Source organism: Sinohyriopsis cumingii, chromosome 2 (assembly GCF_028554795.1).
Source record: "Sinohyriopsis cumingii isolate HCF-2022 chromosome 2, ASM2855479v2, whole genome shotgun sequence".
Classification (NCBI taxonomy): Eukaryota; Metazoa; Mollusca; class Bivalvia; order Unionida; family Unionidae; genus Sinohyriopsis; species Sinohyriopsis cumingii.
In genome coordinates, this window is record NC_142962.1 from 77,900,238 (window position 1) to 77,920,621 (window position 20,384).

Sequence of the window (20,384 nt, forward strand, 5' to 3'; positions counted from 1 at the left end):
ATTTTACCTTCTATCAGTAATAAAGATGATTTCAACTGTCTTGTGGAAGACCATGAAGCTGTTGTTACTTTTACATGTATCCCTCATTTACCAAGTTTCCAATGAATTCAGTTATTCCACATGTGTGCTTATGCAAATTAGCCTCATTGGCTTTCTCACAGCAATGTTCAGAGAACAAACAACACAAATCATCATAGCTATTTTAAGCTCTATGACAATTAACTGTATAAACTTTCAGGGGATGATAATATTCCATGAGCATAAGTATGAAGCTGTTCATATGACTATTCAAAAAGATATTTCAGTATATACATGTATATATTAGGTATCTCACTTTTTTCCTTAAAGATTTATTGGAAATCATGTTTTTCATGTCATATATCACTGACATGGCAGGTATGTTTACGCATCCATTGGGGGGGATCAGAGAAAGAAAAGCAGGAAAAGAAGACAAAATATAAAGAATTAAGTCATGCTTTTCTATATAAAATTGAAGAGCAAACACATTTCTTCACTAAACCTTTGCTTTACAGGTGGAGAAATATCAAGCAGAACATGGTGAAATAGGGATTATATTTAAAGGAGCTGGTTTCTCCATTTACAATTTCAAAGACCTATGGCCTAATTTCAAAGTATTATTCTCATTAATTTTGAGTAAAAGTGGGATCTGGTGTATTCTTTTTCTCTGTGTGGCATACATAATGTAAAAGTTAGAAAATTGTCAAGATTGACCTTCTGCATTTGAATACACATTATTTTTTGTAATTCTTTCTAAGACTCATCATCATTTGTTTTATTTTTATCTGGTGATCACTTTAATTCATAACCTACGACAAATTCCCTAGACAGTAAGCACTATGTTATCAACCTTTTTTGTTTTCTGCATATTAATATTTAATATATATAAGAGATAAGTAATACTTATGGATGATTTATTTAAAGGTTGTGCATTTACTGCAGTTAATCATAAATGTTGCCATAGATATTAGAGTTAGGTATTATGAAGTAAAGTGAATCAGCAGTAAATACATTCATCATTCACACACATGCAATTAGCTTTGTCATGTTTTTCAGTTCCACGGTCAGTATCAATATATAAAAGGGTACAACTCCATCAAGTTTTTAAGAAAATACATTTTACATCGATCAAAAATGTCACATGCATGTAATATATGCATCAGGTTTGCTTTTCATCAAATTGCTTATTTTACTTTTAGACTAAATAGAAATATTTTTTGAACCACCCAGAATAAAAAAATTTATTCCAGGAATTTACCAGCTGTATGAACTGACACCAGGAACATCATTCCTAAATCTCCTTCAAGAGACTCTTGGGAAAAACTTTGGGAATAAATATCCAGTTCAGATACAAGCCTCACATTCAAAATTTAATCTTCTTTGGATTGAAAAAGTATGGAAATACCTGATGAAGAACAAAATTCAGTTGAAACTGGTGGAACAGTTTCCACTTGTGCCAGGTTTTGGGGAAGACAAATACATGAAAGATTTGACACAGTTTAAGCTCTATCGTTTGAAAGACCATCTTATTTTGAACAACCTTCTTGGATTGTCTCCCTTGACAAAAGACCTTTGTGAAGCCCTGCAAAATCTATCCATCACAGTACTTTTCTCTTTACCTGCATTCATTACTTTTGAACATGTACAAGCTTACATCAGACCACCTACTCAGGCCTCAGTCTTAAATATCTTCACCAATATTCAAAACTCAGGGAAATGGGAGTGTATTGACCATTTTAACAGACATGCCTCAAAATCAAGCAGAACAAACATTGCAGAATACCTTGGTAAGTCACAGGAATCAGACTGGAATGAGCAGAGTAAAAAGTTTGTCCGGAAGTTACAGTTGTTTCACGAGGTAGTCTCATTGCAAGGTGGAAAAATAAAGGGCCTAGTTCCTGCTGATGACATCAAATTTCAGTGTCCAGTGAATACATTTCCAGTTAAATTTCCCTGTAGATTGATTTTGTCTGGATCAGATGCTGAGGCAAACCTTGCTTCTTTGATAGGTGTAGAGAGAATGAGCAAGGAAGATCTAATGAAAAAGACACTGAAGACAATCCAAGAAGGTCAATATTCTGAAGAAGAAGTAGTAAGCTTCATGACATACCTGATTGATAATTTTAACAAATATAAAAAATGTTCCGAGATCACAAGTATGGCAGGATCGGTCTCCTTTTTGAGAAACTCTGCTTTGAAACTCTGTCGACCAGGTGAATTATTTGATCCTTGGGATGAAGACTTAAAGGAACTATTCTACAATGAAGACCTATTTCCCAGAGATCTTATCATAGCTCAGAGCAGTAGAAGGCAAGCGTTAATGGATCTTGGATTGAGATCAAAACAGAACATACATGCCTCAGATCTTCTTAAAACAGCAAAAAAATTAGACTCTTTGAGTGATGGCCAAGTTCAAGTAAACGCTTTGTGCAGAAAAGGAAGACGGTTCATGAAAATTTTGAATGACTCATGTTATCTTTCAGAGAAGATAGATGGAAGAGAACTTGCTTTTCACATAGAGAATTTGAAATGTGTACTCCATAAAAGCTCTCCTGTTAACAGCTACCCTAGAATCTTAACATGGTTTGGCCAAGCAGCTGTGCTGAGCAAACCCACAGATATCAGAAGTAGTCAGTACAGTAACAGTGTTGGGTCAGCAATGTCACTTGTTGACTGTGAAAATTTCCCTACTTTGGCAGATTATTTCAAATGGAAAACCAGTCCACCATGTAACAAGGTGTATGAACACCTCAGGCATTTGATTGAAAATCAACCCAAGTTACCCTCAATGCTTCAAATCCTACTGGATATTTATACTGAACTGAATAAGCTTTACATCAGTCTTGGAACAGAGATGGAGAGACCTAATTTTCCCTGCATATGGTATGGTATGGGGTTTACAATTCCAAAAAATGTGTACATCAGTGAGATTGCAGACTTAAACCTTGTGCCTTATCTATACAGACTGCCTGTAGACTTGTCACATTATAATGGATTATTTGAGTGGATGGGGTGCCACAGTCATCTTACACCAGATGTATTATTGGAGGTTCAACAGAAAGTGAATGAAAAACATGAACAATACAGGAAAAGTCCATTGCCATCCAATCAAGTAAGATATGACAGGCAACTGATAATAAGAATCCTTGAGGTTCTCAAAGAACATGGGAACCAATTGGTTGGTGAAGAAGGTTACAAAATACTTTTTCCTGTTCAAACAGAAGATGATTCCAAATTAGTGCTAAAGCCAGGGACGGAGTGTATATACTCCACTGGCCAAAAATGGCTTTGGAACTCTGGATACAGTGAGGAAGAGGGACTGTTCCACATCCATGAAGATGTGTCTATCACAGTTGCAAAGCAGCTTGGAATTAAATCCCTTAAACAGAATTTGATGTCCAGTGCTGAGGGCTTTGACTATGACGAATGGGGACAAGAAGAATCACTGACAAGAAGGATACATAACTTGCTTGAAGAGGGATATACAGATGGATTTTCTGTTCCAAAAGAAATCATACAAAATGCAGATGATGCCCGTGCAACTGAAGTGTATTTCCTTTATGATGAGCGTGAAAATCATGATGCCAAGACAAAATTGTTAGATGTTGGGATGGCTAAATGTCAAGGGCCAGCTCTTTGGGCTTACAATAATTCTAAGTTCTCTCCTGAAGACCTGACAAATCTCACTAAACTAAGTGGAGCCACAAAAGCAAATGACACAACAAAGATAGGAAAGTTTGGCTTAGGATTTTGTTCTGTGTATAACCTAACTGATGTTCCAAGCTTAATCACAGGTTCTGATGTAGTTTTTTTTGATCCTCATAAGACCCACCTGGGAAAAGCATTACCAGGGTCGAAGCCAGGGTTGAAGATAAATCTGACTAGTCAGAAGAATCGTAAACTTCTTAAGCTGCTGGATCATCAGTTTAAACCATTTCAAGGGATATTTGGATGCACACTCAAAGAGGATGCTCATGTTCCATATGAAGGCACTTTGTTTAGATTTCCATTCAGAACTACCAAAAAGAGCGAGATAAAACCACATCCATACTCAAAAGAGGATCGTATCGAACTGCTAAAAAAGTTCATAGAATATGGTGGAAACATCTTATTGTTCATGCAAAATGTTGTTAATGTGAAGTTATTCCATCTTGCTAAAGAATCTACAGATCCAACGCAGATGAAGTTGTTATATTCCATTAAAAAGTTCATTCACATTGATCCTTTCTTATCTGAAAGGAAGTCTGTACTTGAAAAAATGACAGACCTTTGTAAGAGCAGTAAAGATTTATGTACAAACCGATTACAGACAGTACAGAGGATTTCCATAAGTACATCTGTCACAAAGGAGGCATCACATGTCATACAAGTAATAAAGCAAAGAGCAGGGAATGTGGAGACTGAGTGGTTGATTTCATGGACAAGTGGGCGAAATGAGTGCCTAAAGTTAATGGGGATGATGAAAACAAGCGTTTTGCCCCTTGGAGCTGTTGCATTGTTGATTAACAAAGATGAACAAAATCATATTATACCAGGAAAAGTAGATAAATCCCCATTCAGTTTTTACAAAGAAAGCCATTTCTTTTGCTTTCTTCCTATGCCACTGGAGGCTAAACTGCCTGTCCATATCAATGCCACATTTGCAGTAACTTCAGACAGAAAGCAGCTAAGAGTGTTCACACAGGATGAAAATGTGACTGTTGAAAGCCAATGGAATGATGCACTTTTGGGCGATGCAGTATGTGATGCATACTTGTATCTCTTGAAGTACCTAAGGGAGACATCTGACATATCCAACAAATATGATTGCTTTCTACTTTGGCCATGTCATTCATCTGTCTCATGCTTGGAGACAAACTTCTACAGAAAGTTAGTAAATGAAAACTGGAAACTCTTTAGAGGTGAAGATGGGTGGACAAATTTTTCAAATTGCCTGTTCCTAGACAAAGCACTTACAAACAAAAGGATTTGTCAAATATCATTGAAAACACTATCAGAATTCAAGAAGACCAAAACTGATGTTGTTATTAATCTCCCAGTCAGAATCCGTGATCTTCTTGAGAAAAGTCACAAGCAGCAGCTCACACAAAGAACTGTCAAAATGAAATCATTTATCAAAGATGTATTCTTCCCTAACACAAATTCACCATTTTGGAAAGGTAAAGAAAATGAGAGAAATGAAATGACACTTCACATCCTCAGTGAAAGAGATAATGATATAAATCAGGAAGCACGGCATATAGCTTGCATACCAACAGAACCAAACGGGGATTTGAAAATGCCAACAGAACTGGTTCATCCTGAAAAAGATATTGCTAAAATGTTCTCAGAAATTGATGGGAGATTTCCTATCAAAGAATTTAGGACAGAAGATGTTTTGGCTGGACTTGTAGAGTGGGGCATGATGAAATCAAAGATAACATCAGATCTGCTTCAGGATAGATGTCATTCAGTTTCATCTTTAGCAAACACTGACCCAGAGCATTCCTTAGAAAGGTACAGAGCTGTAATGAGTTACCTTGAAAAGCTCAACAGACAGAAATCATTGGACAAAGAAACATTGTCCAAGATCTGCAAAATTGCTTTTCTACCAGTGATGTCAAAGCCATCAGGGTGGCCTTTTAAATGGAAAGCTGATGAAGCACTGAAGCATAGGAGAGGTATGTGCAGTAAAAGATCTGAAATGTCAGGTACTTTTGCCAGAGCAGACCAGATGTTTTCCAAAAAGCATTATAGTCAAGACATTATTTCCTGCTCAGAACTCATACTTGATGTTACAAAATCAGACACATTAAACATTTGCTATAAACTTGGTTTGCAAGATATCGGTGAAAATGAACTTTCATTTGCAGGCATAGAAAAACAGTTACTAACAATTTCAGAAACTCTACAAGATCAAGAAGGAAATTCAAAAGTGTTGGCCCTTACTCAAAGGATTTGCAAATATATATATGAATACTTTGACAAAATATGTTCAAAAGAAAAATGGGCAGAAGAAAGGTTAAACAAATTTCAGAGTGTTACAGTTTTATTTATTAAAGACAAGTTTGTGGCACCAAGTTATACATACAGCAGCCATTTGTTTGATTGCAAGCCAAAGTTTTACAGAGTTCAGGATTTTGACAATTACAAACATTTTTATTCAGCTGTAGGTGTAAGACCTACTCTTCCTCCACCTGCTATTTGTCAGGTTCTGACTTCCATGAAAGAAGAATGGAAAAATAAAAAGCTCTCAAACCAAATGCTGAAATTGACTTTGAATCTGCTTCACTGCCTGGCTGAGTCATTAAAAATAGGTGATACATTTAAAACTTGTTCAGACTTGAACATTGTAGGTGTTGACAATAATGATGTGTTAACACCAGTGTCACAGCTGTGCTTTGATGATCGAGATATCAAATCAAGGAAACAAATGAGGTACGTACATCCTGATATATCAGAAAATGAAGGGAAAGTATTGTGCATCAAAACAAAAAAGAAGAAAATATTGAATGAATGCAGCAAGAAGATTGCATTTGGTCAACATGAAGATCTTTTGACTCGCCTTAATCGGATATTAGAGAAATACCCCTGTGATTTTGGAATTTTAAAAGAACTACTTCAAAATGCAGATGATGCAGGTGCAACTGAAGTGCACTTCATCAAGGACTATCGTCATTTAAGAACAAACAAAATATTTGATGATTGTTTTGCTCCTTTGCAAGGCCCAGCTCTGTCTGTCTTCAATAACAGCTCATTTATGCAAACAGATTTGGAAGGAATCCAGAAACTAGGTCTTGGAAGCAAAGGAAGTGACAGATTCAAATCAGGCCAATATGGAATAGGATTTAATGTAGTTTACCACTTGACGGATGTGCCTTCATTTCTCACAAAAGGTCCAGAAATTGAAACTGGTCAAACATTGTGCTTCTTTGATCCTATGTGTCAGTACATATCAGATGCTACACAAGAACAGCCAGGAATGAGATACATTGACTTGGAAGAGTTGCGAGATTCTTACTCTGATGTATTTGAGGGTTATCTTGAAAAGACATTATTTTCAAGAAAAAAGGGCACATTATTTCGATTCCCCTTGCGAACTGGTCGGATGGCTCAACACTCCCAAATTTCTGCCTCTGAAATATCAACTGCACAAGTGGATAAGTTGTTGGAAGATTTCAAGAAGGAAATATTTACTGCATTACTTTTTGTCAAGAATGTCACAAAGATTGTTTTTTCCAAAGTAAAACAAGATGGAAAGGTTGAGATAGACTATGAAGTAGAGGCCTCTCTATCAAAAGAGAACAAGGAAAGACGCATATCATTTTTTCACTCTGCCAAAACAAATGCTTCTAATGTAACAGACACTTTATATTCCAGATTTGAAACAGACTACATTCTGAAAATAAAAGACAATAAAGGTAAGTCACAGACATGGCATGTCTTCCAAAACATTGGATTTGGTAACTGTGAGCATTTTCCAAGCAATATGCTTGAAGCTGTAAAAGGGGGATTCATTAAATGCTTGCCAGTAGGTGGAGTAGCTGGACTTCATTCATCATCAACAGATAGTCATAATCAACCTTCTATGGCAGGAAATGCCTTTTGTTTTCTCCCATTACCAGTCAATACAGGGTTACCAGTTCATATAAATGGGCATTTTTCTTTGGATGATGAAGGTAGGAGAAGCCTTTGGCGTGATAAAATGGATGCAAGAACTACATGGAACTCACTGCTGTTGCAACATGTAGTGAGCCCAGCTTATGTTAGGTTTGTCAAGCAGATGAGAAAGGGTTTACTTCCAGATGAAGTTGTGCAAGAAAGTGTTATGGAAAGCCAGTTGACCTCATACTTTAAGTTTTTCCCATCATACACCAATTCTAAGGATGACTACTGGAAAGATCTCACAAAATGGTTCTATGAATACATTGTCCAGAATGAAGAAAAGATCTTTCCAATGGTACAAAAAAAAGCAAAAGAACTTTTAATTAAATGGATACCTGTCAAAGCTATAGGGCAAGAATTTCCAAGTTACTTTGACATAGAAAATGTTCCAAGATCAAAGGGAATTGTGTATCCTGGAAATCAGTACCAAACAATTGAAAGTGCTTTGCCAAAGTTTCAGCTTGAAACAAATGTTCTCAAAGACTTAGGCATGCAGATAGTTCACAGTAATATTGAGATCTATGAGTCAATGATAGAGTCTGGCCTACATGTTTCATGTCTGACTCCTGAGGCTGCAATGACATTCTTGAAATCCCATTTCAGTAGTGATGGAGATTGCATAGTACCAGGAATTGGACAAGATGTTAGTCAAAGCACTTTGAAAAATCTAACACAAGTATTAAGTCTTCTATATTTCTGTGCTAGAAGTGACAGATTCATCACAGAATTGGATGGATTACCTCTTCTAGTTACAAATGACAAAATTTTGCATGTCTTCTCAAAAGAAACCCCAGTTTACATTTCAGAGTTTGCAGATTTACACACTGGATCTGCCAGCATGTTTCTCCATCCAAAGCTAGTTAAGTTTTTCTTGTGGAAATTTCAGAACCAGTCTGGTAGTCCAATAGATATCTGGCAAATAGGAATATTTAAAAAACTTGACATTCAACATTGCATGCAACTACTTGAATGCACATTATCAGCCCATGACTATAGACAGCAAAACCACACTGAGTGGATACCTTCATCCGTGAAGCAGCCGAATCAGCAATGGATATCTAGATTCTGGGATTTTATTGAAAAGCAAGCTGAAGAAAATGTTCTGTCAAAAAATGAAAATATTTCAGAGTCAGACTTCTTGAATAGAGAATTTGAACAGCACAATGATTGGTGCCTTGTGCCAGCAGTTATACAGCAGAATCATTCCACAAAGTTCTTCCTGGTGCCTTTATCTTTGTCCTACACAGTATTTGATATTGAGACTATAGAAAATCCAATACTAAAGAGAGTCTTTGAGAAATTAGCCTTACCCAAAATTTGCAGTACTCTATTCAGAGTAGAATTAAATATGGAAGTAAAAATAATACAAACATTAGTTTCACAAACAATGAGGCCTGCAGAGGTTTTGAAAGGTTTATTCTTTCATAAAGATGGGATCCTTAGAAAGAAAAATCTTACTGAAAATGAATGCACTGTGATTTTGGAGTACTTTTGTCAGCAAATGGAGATGGAAGAGTTTTCTCAAGACACTATGTACATAAAGTTGCTGCAATCTCTCCCTCTTTTTCTAACACACACAGGAAAAGTTACAAGTCTGGAAAATTACTCGGAGGTGGTGATAATACCATCTACTATTCCTGTTGGTGGCTTGGATGAATGGATGTTACATCAGGATATCTGCTTTCTAAAAAGGATTGTAAAACTGTCCAAACTTCATAAGATGGTTGCCATAGATTGTGAAACGCATGAGGAATTCTACTGCAACTTCATTATCCCAAAGTTTAGTCTTCTACCTAAGAAAGATGAGCTAACACATTTGAAATACATCAGAGATTTTGTACTTTTCAAGCAACCTTCTGAAGCATATACAGAGAAGCAGAAAAAGGTAATATCTGTGATAAAAAAATGTGACTTCATTTCTGTTGGTGCTGGAAGGAGAAAGGCATGTGATTTTTTCAGTCCCTTTGTAAATGTATTTGAGGCAATGTGCATGGATTATGAATTTCCCCCATCACCTTTCAGAGATGAAAACTGGAAACATTTCATGAAACTTGTGGGAATGGTATCTGAAGTAACTGCTGACCAATTTTGCAAGTTTGCAGAAGATCTTTCCAGATTGTATCAGAAAGCTACAGGTGTACCAGATGAGCTTGCCAAAAAATCACAGATCCTATGTGAACATTTATTTTCAGATAAGAAATTGATGCAGGATAATGTTTTAGGGAGAGTATCATACATCAAGTTTATTCCACCTTTTAAGGTTGACAGTTTTCTTAAAGATATCTTCCCACAGAATTCAACATGTCCAATTGCCTTTTCAAATTCCCTAAGTTCAGAGTTTGTGAATTTAGCCTGGACATGTTGCCAAATCCTACCAGATTTTGCATTCCCACCATCCTCATATATCCAGGAACAATTAAATATCCTTCCACAACCACAGTTGCAAGATGTGATCACCCACACAGAAAATATATGTGAAGCTCTCCAGTTTGATCAGTCACATGGAAAGTATCATGATTTGAAAAAACTTGACTCAATAATGATAGAAATCTACCAGTTTCTCATGACACATGGCATGCAGAAGGATGTGTTGAGAGATAGATTGCACAGGAAGCCTATACTTTTTATTCCTGATGGTCCCTGTTTTGTTCACGCTGAGCAAGTAGTTCGTGATGGAGAAGAAATTAGACCATACCTTTTCAGGTACCCTATGGATTATGGGCGCTTCTATGACCTCTTTAGGTATCTTGGGACAGCAGAGAGGGCAAACATAAATCACTATGCCTTAGTGTTGAATTTAATTCATGAAAAATGTGGGTTGAAGGAACTGCTTCCAAATGAAATTAACACAGTTAGAAATGCTGTTGAAGGGTTGATTTGTTGTTTTGAAGCCAGTGGCAGTGAAGCTCTAAAGATCACAGTTGATTCCCTTTATTTACCCAGTGAAAAATGGTCCATGGTGAATGCAAGAGAACTGATAATATCAAACCACAAAGTGTACAGAGCAAAAGTTAAAGCTTGTCAAAATTTAAAGTTCTTCTCTGGTTTCAAGGAACTAGGATTTGAGGGAAAAAATGAGAAGAAAATCTTCTCAAAATTTCCAAAGCAGTGGAGACCAGCGTTTCTCTCAAATATCATATGTAAGAGACTTGACAAGGAGAATTCAGACCTCATCCCTATAGATAGTGAAGAATCAAGATTGCTGCAAAGATTCTTCACCTCAAAAGAGGTTTTGACAGGCTTGATGAGACTTTTACAGAATGAGAATAAAACTCTGGAAGAGAATACTGTTAGATCAAACCTGGCAAATGTTGTAGTTCAGCAAGTCAGATTTATTTGCACATGCTTATACTTCCAGAATGAGAAAGTCAGTGAGAAAAGAGAGGAATCATGGATTGAATGGATTGACAGAGAAACAGAAGAAAATAGAATAAAGTTGTATTTTACAATAAAAAGTTCAGTGAAGAGTCAACAAATACTTGAAAAGTTGCAGCCACAAATTAGTGACATTTTTAACAGCTGTACAGATAAACTATTACAGGACAATTTCAATCACCTGATAACTATTGCTAAGTGTGTCACTGCCCCAGACAAAATTGCAGAACATCTTGATGAAGCTGAAATCTGCAACTATGAAGTATCCGACAAGTTCAGTTTTAAGAAAATGTCGGACAGCAATATTCCACAGCTTGGAGCTTATGTTCCAGACAAGTTCCATGCCATGCTAGACAATGCTTTTGTCCTGTTAGACATTGGAGAAATTGTTGCTTATGAAATTGAGGATAAATGGGAAAGTGGAAACCCAGTCTTTGTGTTTGCCAAGGTCCTTAAAAAGGTTGATTCCACAGTTCATTCTTCAGAAATAGATTTAAAGTATGAAATTGACCTTGGAAGTGAGACTAAGATGGCTATGGCAATTTTCTTGTACAGATTTATAAGAAAGGAAGTTGACAGTCAGAGTGTTGTAATAAGGACATCTATATCCACCAAACCTGAGTCATCCAAAGTGGAATCATCTAATCAGTTCAAAGAAGTAAAAAACAACATAAGGAAAATGCTGAAGGAGGCATGGACCAAAGATGAGGAAGAAAAAAAGCAGATAATAAAACGCCTCTGTTTAAAGTGGCATCCAGACAAAAACCATGGTAATGAAAACTTTTGCACAAAAGTATTCCAATACATTCAACATCTAATCAGTAAATTTGAAAAGGGGCAGTTTGTGGATAGTGACAGCGATGATGATGCTTCCACAAGAACAAGAAGTGAGTCATCCAGGAGTTCAAGAAGTAGTCATTCAGAGAAGACATCATGGCAAAGTGACAGTAAATGGAACTCATTCTTTGATTTTATGGGAAGGAGAGCCAGGGAACACAGGTATCAGTATGAATCCTACAGTGAGGCAGATTTCTCATGTCCAGATTTCTCGGCTGAACCATCACCTCAACCCAAGGAAGCACAGCGATGGCAGGACCAAGCAAGGTTGGACCTTGATGCAGCCAAAATAACTCTCAGGTCTGCAGATGGTCATAGACTTCACAACTGGGTCTGCTACCAGTGTCATCAGGTATGTTACATATATATCGCTGTAGAAATATTGTAACTTAGTTGCAGAAAATTATATCACTGGTTATATCTGAAACTGAAAATGCTTTTTGCAGATAAAACATGCAATACACAGATTAGTCTGCACTATCTAGCAAATATACATTAGTTCTCATATGATAAGCCAAATGTAGAAGTCATAACAATTTTTTTTTTCTTAAAGTGTGGTTCAGGTGGGTAATTTATAGAGAATTTTACTCAGCCTAATGCCAACATATTTAAGTGTGGTTCAGGTGGGTAATTTTAAGAGAATTTTACTTGGCCTAATGCCAACATATTTAAGTGTGGTCAAAGTGGATAATTTTAAGAGAATTTTACTCAGCCTAATACCAACATATTTAAGTGTGGTGAAGGTGGGTAATTTTAAGAGAATTTTACTCAGTCTAATACCAATATATTTAAGTGTGGTGAAGGTGGGTAATTTTAAGAGAATTTTACTCGGCCTAATACCAAAATATTTAAGTGTGGTGAAGGTGGATAATTTTAAGAGAATTTTACTCAGCCTAATACCAACATATTTAAGTATGGTTCAGGTGGGTAATTTTAAAAGAATTTTACTCAGCCTAATACAACATATTTAAGTGTGGTGAAGGTGGATAATTTTAAGAGAATTTTACTCAGCCTAATACCAACATATTTTAAGTGTGGTTCAGGTGGGTAATTTTAAGAGAATTTTACTCAGCCTAATACCAACATATTTAAGTATGGTTCAGGTGGGTAATTTTAAGAGAATTTTACTCAGCCTAATACAACATATTTAAGTGTGGTTCAGGTGGATAATTTTAAGAGAATTTTACTCAGCCTAATACCAACATATTTTAAGTGTGGTTCAGGTGGGTAATTTTAAGAGAATTTTACTCAGCCTAATACCAACATATTTAAGTGTGGTTCAGGTGGGTAATTTTAAGAGAATCTTTATTGGAAAACAAAACCTCTAATTACCTAAGATCAGTTTAATATTACAGAAAGAGAACATGAGAGAGAGAGAGAGAGAGAGAGAGAGAGAGAGAGAAACTAGACTTGGAATCATAGCAGTTTTCTCACATTATTTTTTTTTCTTCAGTAATTTAGTTCAGTTTCATTACAGACATCCAGATATAAATAAGACAATTACTTCTTCATATCTCTCCTTGGACATTTGCTTTTTTATAATAATGTGTTTCGGATGGAAAAAAAGGGGGGATATAATTTCTTAAAATTTTCAGCCCAATGCAAAAATGCAAATTCCTGGAGCACAACCTTATCTTAAGGTTGATGCTTTAAACAAATTTGAGGAAGACAAATGAAATTTAATATGCATGCTTGTATGCATATATGGATAGCCTGATTAGATTTTCAGACTACAATAGGAATTTTTCAATTGTCCGTCTTCTTCAGTTTTTCAAGTTTTATTTCTTCAATTCGCAAGATCAGAACAGTTTATTCAATGGCCCATCATCCAGCATCTGGTATCCATCTGTGCATCCATTAGCGCAAGTTTCTTATTGTAAGTCTTCATGAACTACTTGCATGGAGGATTACCATGAAACTTTCAAACACAGTCATCCTAGGATCAAGTTGGTCCATAATGAAAATGGTGCTGTGGAATAGCCAGTGTGGTCATCTTGAAAATCTTGTCATCACTCCTGAATTAATGGTTTCATGAGTTTGGAGTTTTAAGAAGAAAATAAAACTTTGATGATGTCTCGTTTGTCTTCTATGGAATATCCAATATGGACCAATGGTGGCTGTCTGGAAAATGTTGTTATACTGTGCCTCAACAGATGGTCCTATTAATTGGGTTTTCATTAAAAGGCTTCTTGTGATGCATAGAAAATTGTACCAATCTCACATATAGTATTACTCCCCCAATGTCCATCCTGAAAATCTTCTTATCACTACTTCATCTCCTGAATAAATGGTCATGTCAACATTGAGTTTTCACAAAGATTGTAATGAATTGCTTAGTTACTTCTGGGTTTATTGACGTATTGTGTTCACCTGAACACTATAACAACACGTAGCAAGGTTCTGAATGAAATGAAATTTTCTCCCGTCAAGCATGGTATCATAGTGGCCATCTCACAAAATATTGTTATCACTTATCCTCTTACATGAATGGTGGTAATTTATCAAAATCACTTCTTGCAGTATATAACTGGTTCTAACACCAGCCAGCATTGCATTTTTGTGAAGGAGTTGAAAGCCATGCTTAATTCACCTTGGCATCAAGTCAGATGTCCTAGCATTCGTTTGAATTTTATTGAGCTTATGGAATCAGAGACTTATACAAATGATTTTTAACCATGAGATTTTGTATTTAGTTGCATTACAATAAACAAGTTGATTATTAGCAATATGACATTGATTTAAAGTCAAATGTATACACTGGTATCTTTTGCTGAATTTGTGAACTTCAATTCATACAACAAGGATAATGTATTTCACAAACGTCAATCTGGCCAATTAAATGTGAAGTTTTTAGGTGACAATCAAAATGAATAACACCAGACTGCAAATGCATTCTATGATATTAATATAAATTGGAAACATAAAAGTATTTTTGCATGCAACATTTAACGGAAATCCCCATGTATGTTCAAATAAAAAAAACAACATATTTCTGGGTGAATAATGTCATTCTATATTGTGCTTGCATGTGACACAACCAGCATATTTCAAAATACTGATCAATTTTGATCAGTTGATGGACTTTTAAATCATTAGGATTTTTATCAACATAAACTGCATGTGTATTAAGGGGATTGAAAATAATACAAGTGCATTTCTTGCCATATTGTGTATTACCTTGAAATTATTATAAAACAGCATGTTTTGAACATGCATCAGATTATGATGGTAAATCTACAATAATAATTAATTGAGTTGGGTATTGTTAATTAAATGCATCAGGAAGAGATCTATATGTCGTTGTGCTCTGATCCGATTGGTTCTCATCATCTGGCCCGATATCTGTTCTTGTCTATAAAACTATGGGTTCAGGATGAGGGGACCTCAGTTGTACATGATACGTAAGTCATTCTGAATAATCATTGTATCATGAGCTAACATTTCTTCTATTGTTAGGAATAGGCACATGTTGCAGCATTTTGACATGAAAGAATGAATAAAGACTGGTATTTATGGAGTGTTAGATAAAAAAGAATTAGGAAGAAAAGGAGGAATTCAGGTGGGCCCATATTGTTGGACAGTTGTATAAAAGGAGCTAAAAGGAGCTGGTGTGATTTTGCAGAACACATTTTGTCACACATAAGGTCATGATGTAAACAAACTCAGTACAAATTAGGTATGGCACATACAACTGCATATAGTCTATCTATCCATAATTAATCCGAGGGTTGGCAAAGCCAGATGTAGAACTCATTTTCTCACTATCTGATGACTTGGTGAATGCTCCTGACCTAAATCCTGGTCTTTCTAAAGCAAGAGTAATTGACCCAATAGAAAAACCAGACTAATTGTCTTTATAATATATATTTAGAATCTGCAAGCACGTTGCATTTCCAGATGATCTCCATGCCACTTGTTATAACAGGGTTGTCTTGACCAAGAAGCAAATACATATGGTATATATAATGTGTAGGTACTGTTTCATGTTAAAGATCATTGGTGGAAGGGAGGGTAATTCCATGTGTTGATGCAATTTACATGTACAAAGGTCTATATTTCCACAGGTAGCTTGGATTTTTCTTCTCAATTTTCATCACCAATATAGAAAAACTATGTTTCTCATTCATTTTGAACGATGGATTGTTCAATTTCCAGTTTTATTTCAAGAAGTATTTTATATTCTTGATGACACTTGCACCATTTTGTGGTATATTTTAAAATTTTGCTGCAGCCATGAAGTTGCATGTTCAATATACCAACTGCAAACTGGAATGACTCAGGTCTACTATCACATTACATGCTGACAGACCTGGGTATATGCAGTTTGATAGGAGTAATCAGTAAAACAAACAACAATGACCTTGATGTGTAAGCACATTATCTGATAGTATATCAGGGTCTATGTTGTTTACAGTTATAAGCTAGTACATGTATTATAGTATTTTTTACTCATTACAGTCTTCATTTACAGTAATTTGTTTCTCAATGACAACTGAGCAATCTACCTCACTTTCTTGGACCCCTTTTTATAAAATCATAAACACAGCCCTGGCATAATCAATGCTATTTTAGTCCACTACACCTGGAGTTTCCAAACAATTTAGATACATGTACCAGTACATACCTAGTGTAATGTGTGCTATTTTAGTCCACTACACCTGGAGTTTCCAAACAATTTAGATACATGTACCAGTACATACCTAGTGTAATGTGTGCTATTTTAGTCCACTACAGCTGGCATTTCCAAACAATTTAGATACATCCCTGGTGTAATCTTTGCTATTTTAGTCCAGTTTGCCTGACCTTTCAAACCAACATAGATACAACCCTAGTGTAACTAATGGTACTTTTTGTCCACACACCAGGGTCTCCAGAATAGCCTGATCTAGATGATCTGGCAAAATAATGGTCATATTAGTTTAAATTTAGTTTTTTGAGATAATACAGATCCAAATTTGTGCTGATACCTACCACAAAACTGGTATACCATTAATAAAGATAACTTCACAATAACTGATGTCCAAAATATTGTAGATTAATAATTAAATCATATGATTTCAGGCTGCAGAGAAGTCACTGAAAGGAGCAAGATTTGCTATTGATGGAAACAATGTTCCACAATACAGTCACCAACTTGACTCGATTGCCAGTGGATTGAGTAATGTGCCCCTCCTTGAGATTGCAAGACAACTTCAGGCCCTTGTTGGGGAACATACACGTATGAGATACCCAGACCGATTTTCTGCTCCCTCTATTCCAGCAGATTACTTCACGAGAGATCATTCAACAAAAGCTTGTGTGCTGGCAGAACAGATTTTGAATTTGGTGGAGAAAAGTTGGAAACTTTAAGGAATCTTACGGAATCTGGTCCATAAATTTGCAGCAGCAAAACTGGAAAAGTAACTAAATTTCCAGTTCACATAACAGGATATAACCAGGTATGTTCCTGGTTATGAAGAAGCTTTACATTTACACATAAATATGATTTGTAGTATCTTATGGAGCAGGGCTTGATAATACACAAGCTCTGATTGGCTGTTTAGTTTTGTAAATGGCTGCCTTTACAACACACATTTTGTGTGTTATGACAATGATTCACATGAATCTGAGATTCTGTACTTGAAATGGGCCTCAAATTAAAAATTATATTGATAGATTCATAAATCCAGAGCTGGATTAAGGCCTTCAAGGGCCCTAAGCACTGAAAATATTATCATTCCCCACTCCTACAAAATGTCAAGCTAAACCAGAAACAATATTAAAAGATTAGAATGTGGGAAAATAACAGTGTTGCCATCATTACCGATAAAAAAAACTCATACATGCAGATTGAAATGGATATATATAATTCATTCATTTTTATCATCAACAATTAATTTTGAAGTTTTTCTGGTGCTTCTGTTGGGCTGGTACCCTAAGCATGTGCTTAGTGTGCTAAATCAGGCTGTGCCCAAACTCCTCAATATTTATCAGAATAATTGTTGAATTTTTGCCCATTTTAGGATATAACTTCAGATTCCCATGCTTTGATTGAGAAAGTGTGTGTGTGTGTGTGTGTGTATATATATATATATATATATATATATATATATATATATATATATATATATATACACACACACATGACCAAAATGTGCCAGAAATTTTAACTACTAAAATCTTCTGTGTACTAGCAAGTTTTGAAAGTCCCAATGGAGCTAGTGAACAAATTTGGCATGCATCAGTCCCAATATTATCATTTTTCAAGGAGCTAATTTTTATATTAAGACAGCAAGTGTAAATATGCTTTTGATAACATATGTTAATTTTTGTGTAACTGTTCAATCATTGATTAGTTAGCATCTGTATATTTGTTCCTAGGAAGAAAGTGATGAAAAACAACGCAGTTGTTCTGATAAGCTTGCCAGTCTTGACTTCTGATTAGCTCAGAAAGATTATTAAGTGTTTTAATCAACATTGTTTGCACTCTTTTATTTGATGGAACTCTAAACATAAATTTTGTACTTTATGAATCATACAGATTTAACATAAATTGTTTTATTTACAGTTGTCAGTATTCAAATATGTGTAGCTTATCTGATACAGTATTTCTTCAGAAGAAAAGTTACATGATTGTATACATTTAAACAGATTTCATGATTTTGGATTAGAATTTGGCATGATCACATTAATGTGTGTGAGTGTGTTCACATTGACGAGGTTTCATTGCTATGCATTGCATACCTTTGGGCTGATTTTGCTTGCAAGACCTCTACTTGTACAAGTCCTAAAGTTGTTTTCTTTGTTGTATGAACTATATTTACAACATTTTCTAACTGTGTCTGTGTGTGTGTGTGTATATATATATATATATATATATATATATATATATATATATATATATATGTATGTGTGTGTGTGTGTGTGTGTTGGAAATTGTTTGATGACATATATTTGTCATATTTTTGCAATAATTGATAGTTAATGAAAGATAGTGCAGTACTTTTTCAATTTATGTCTATAGAGTAAGAAATCATTTTATGTTAATACACAACATTCTATTTAGAAGATGGCTGAGTGACTTTCCATTGAGTTTGCCTACAGCCTAATCTTGTACAAAGTCTTATCTCTGTAGAAATAAATCACCTTTCTGTCTGTCAATCTATTCATCCATTCACCCTTCTTTTAAACATCTAAGAAGTGCAAATACTGTACAAAATGTTAGTGAAAATAGGTCTTGGAAATCTATGTTTGTGGTCTTAGAAAGATTGGGAAAAGTCTTTGAATTGATCATTCAGAATTCTGAATGAACCCCGACTATCTATTAGACCTTGATATATATATGATCAGTTTTGTCTTATCTGCATGCTTTTGGACAGAGTTATGGCCCTTTTCAATCAATTTCTTATCTTTCTATAAGCTGTTGCTTGTAATCATCAGATCTAAACAAATGAACATAATTCTGATGAAATTCAAAGTGACTAATGTTTCAGATACCTTTGTGTCTTGCCTGCTTTATCACAGCTCATTGTTTTTGTCTTGTCCAAGGGAAAAACAATATACATTTTTACAGCAGCTAAATGCCTTCAGTATTTTACTCAAACTTTGTTCATTCTTTTATCTTCATTTTAGTAAATACTGTAGATACATAAACCATGCACAGTTCACAATCTTCCTTGAACACAGCTACTTGAATCTTGTATAATCTATGATTTTCAGTGTACACAGCTGTATTTACTTGAACTTTTTACACTCTGTGATCTTCATTCTTGTAGTCCATGATTTTCCTTGTGCATAGCTCTATATTTGCTTGAACTTTGTACAGTCTTTGACTTTTATTTTATAGCTCTATATTTACTTGTACAGTATGAGATCTTCACTGTACACAACCCTATATATACTTGTATGAGATCTTCACTGTCCACAGCCCTATATTTACATGTATAATCTGGGATCTTATGTTTTCACATCCCTATATTGTATAGTCTGCTATCTTCGCAGTACACAGGTCTGTATTTATTTGTAGTCTTGTAACTGCACTGTACACAGCTCCATATTTGCTTTAACAGTCTGGGGTCTTCAAAGCACACAGGGCTATATTTACATGTTCAGTCTGGGATCTTCAAAGTATACAGCTCTAAAATTACCTGTACAGTATGATATGTTCATTGTACACAGCGCTCTATCTGCCACATATCAAAAGATTTTTTGTTGATTTCACATTCTTTTAATTGGTAAGTAAAGATTTGTGGTCAGTCATTTCAATTAATCACTAATTCACCCAGTGTACGTATGCCTAATAATCACATATGTTGGATGCTCTGTTTGTATTCAGCAATCATTTAATGTGTATCTATTGTCTATTGGATTTATGTAACCAGAAATGATTCACTGTGTATCTATTGTATTTATGTAACCAGTAATAATTCACTGTGTATATATTGTCTATTGGATTTATGTAACCAGTAATGATTCACTGTGTATCTATTGTATTTATGTAACCAGTAATGATTCACTGTGTATATATTTGT

General features: G+C 35.2%; 1 protein-coding gene across 1 annotated transcript in view; it reads left to right on the forward strand.

Annotated features, from left to right (window-relative positions):
* LOC149805234 (sacsin-like) overlaps positions 1-17,911 on the forward strand; it is a 75,635-nt gene extending 57,724 nt beyond the window's left edge. Inside the window, exons 9-10 of the mRNA XM_089933761.1 lie at positions 1,269-12,226; positions 16,936-17,911. Coding sequence (XP_089789887.1) covers positions 1,269-12,226; positions 16,936-17,223 — 11,246 coding nt within the window. The 3' untranslated portion in view covers positions 17,224-17,911. The remainder of the gene's footprint in view (positions 1-1,268; positions 12,227-16,935) is intronic.
* Positions 17,912-20,384: the final 2,473 nt, after the last annotated feature.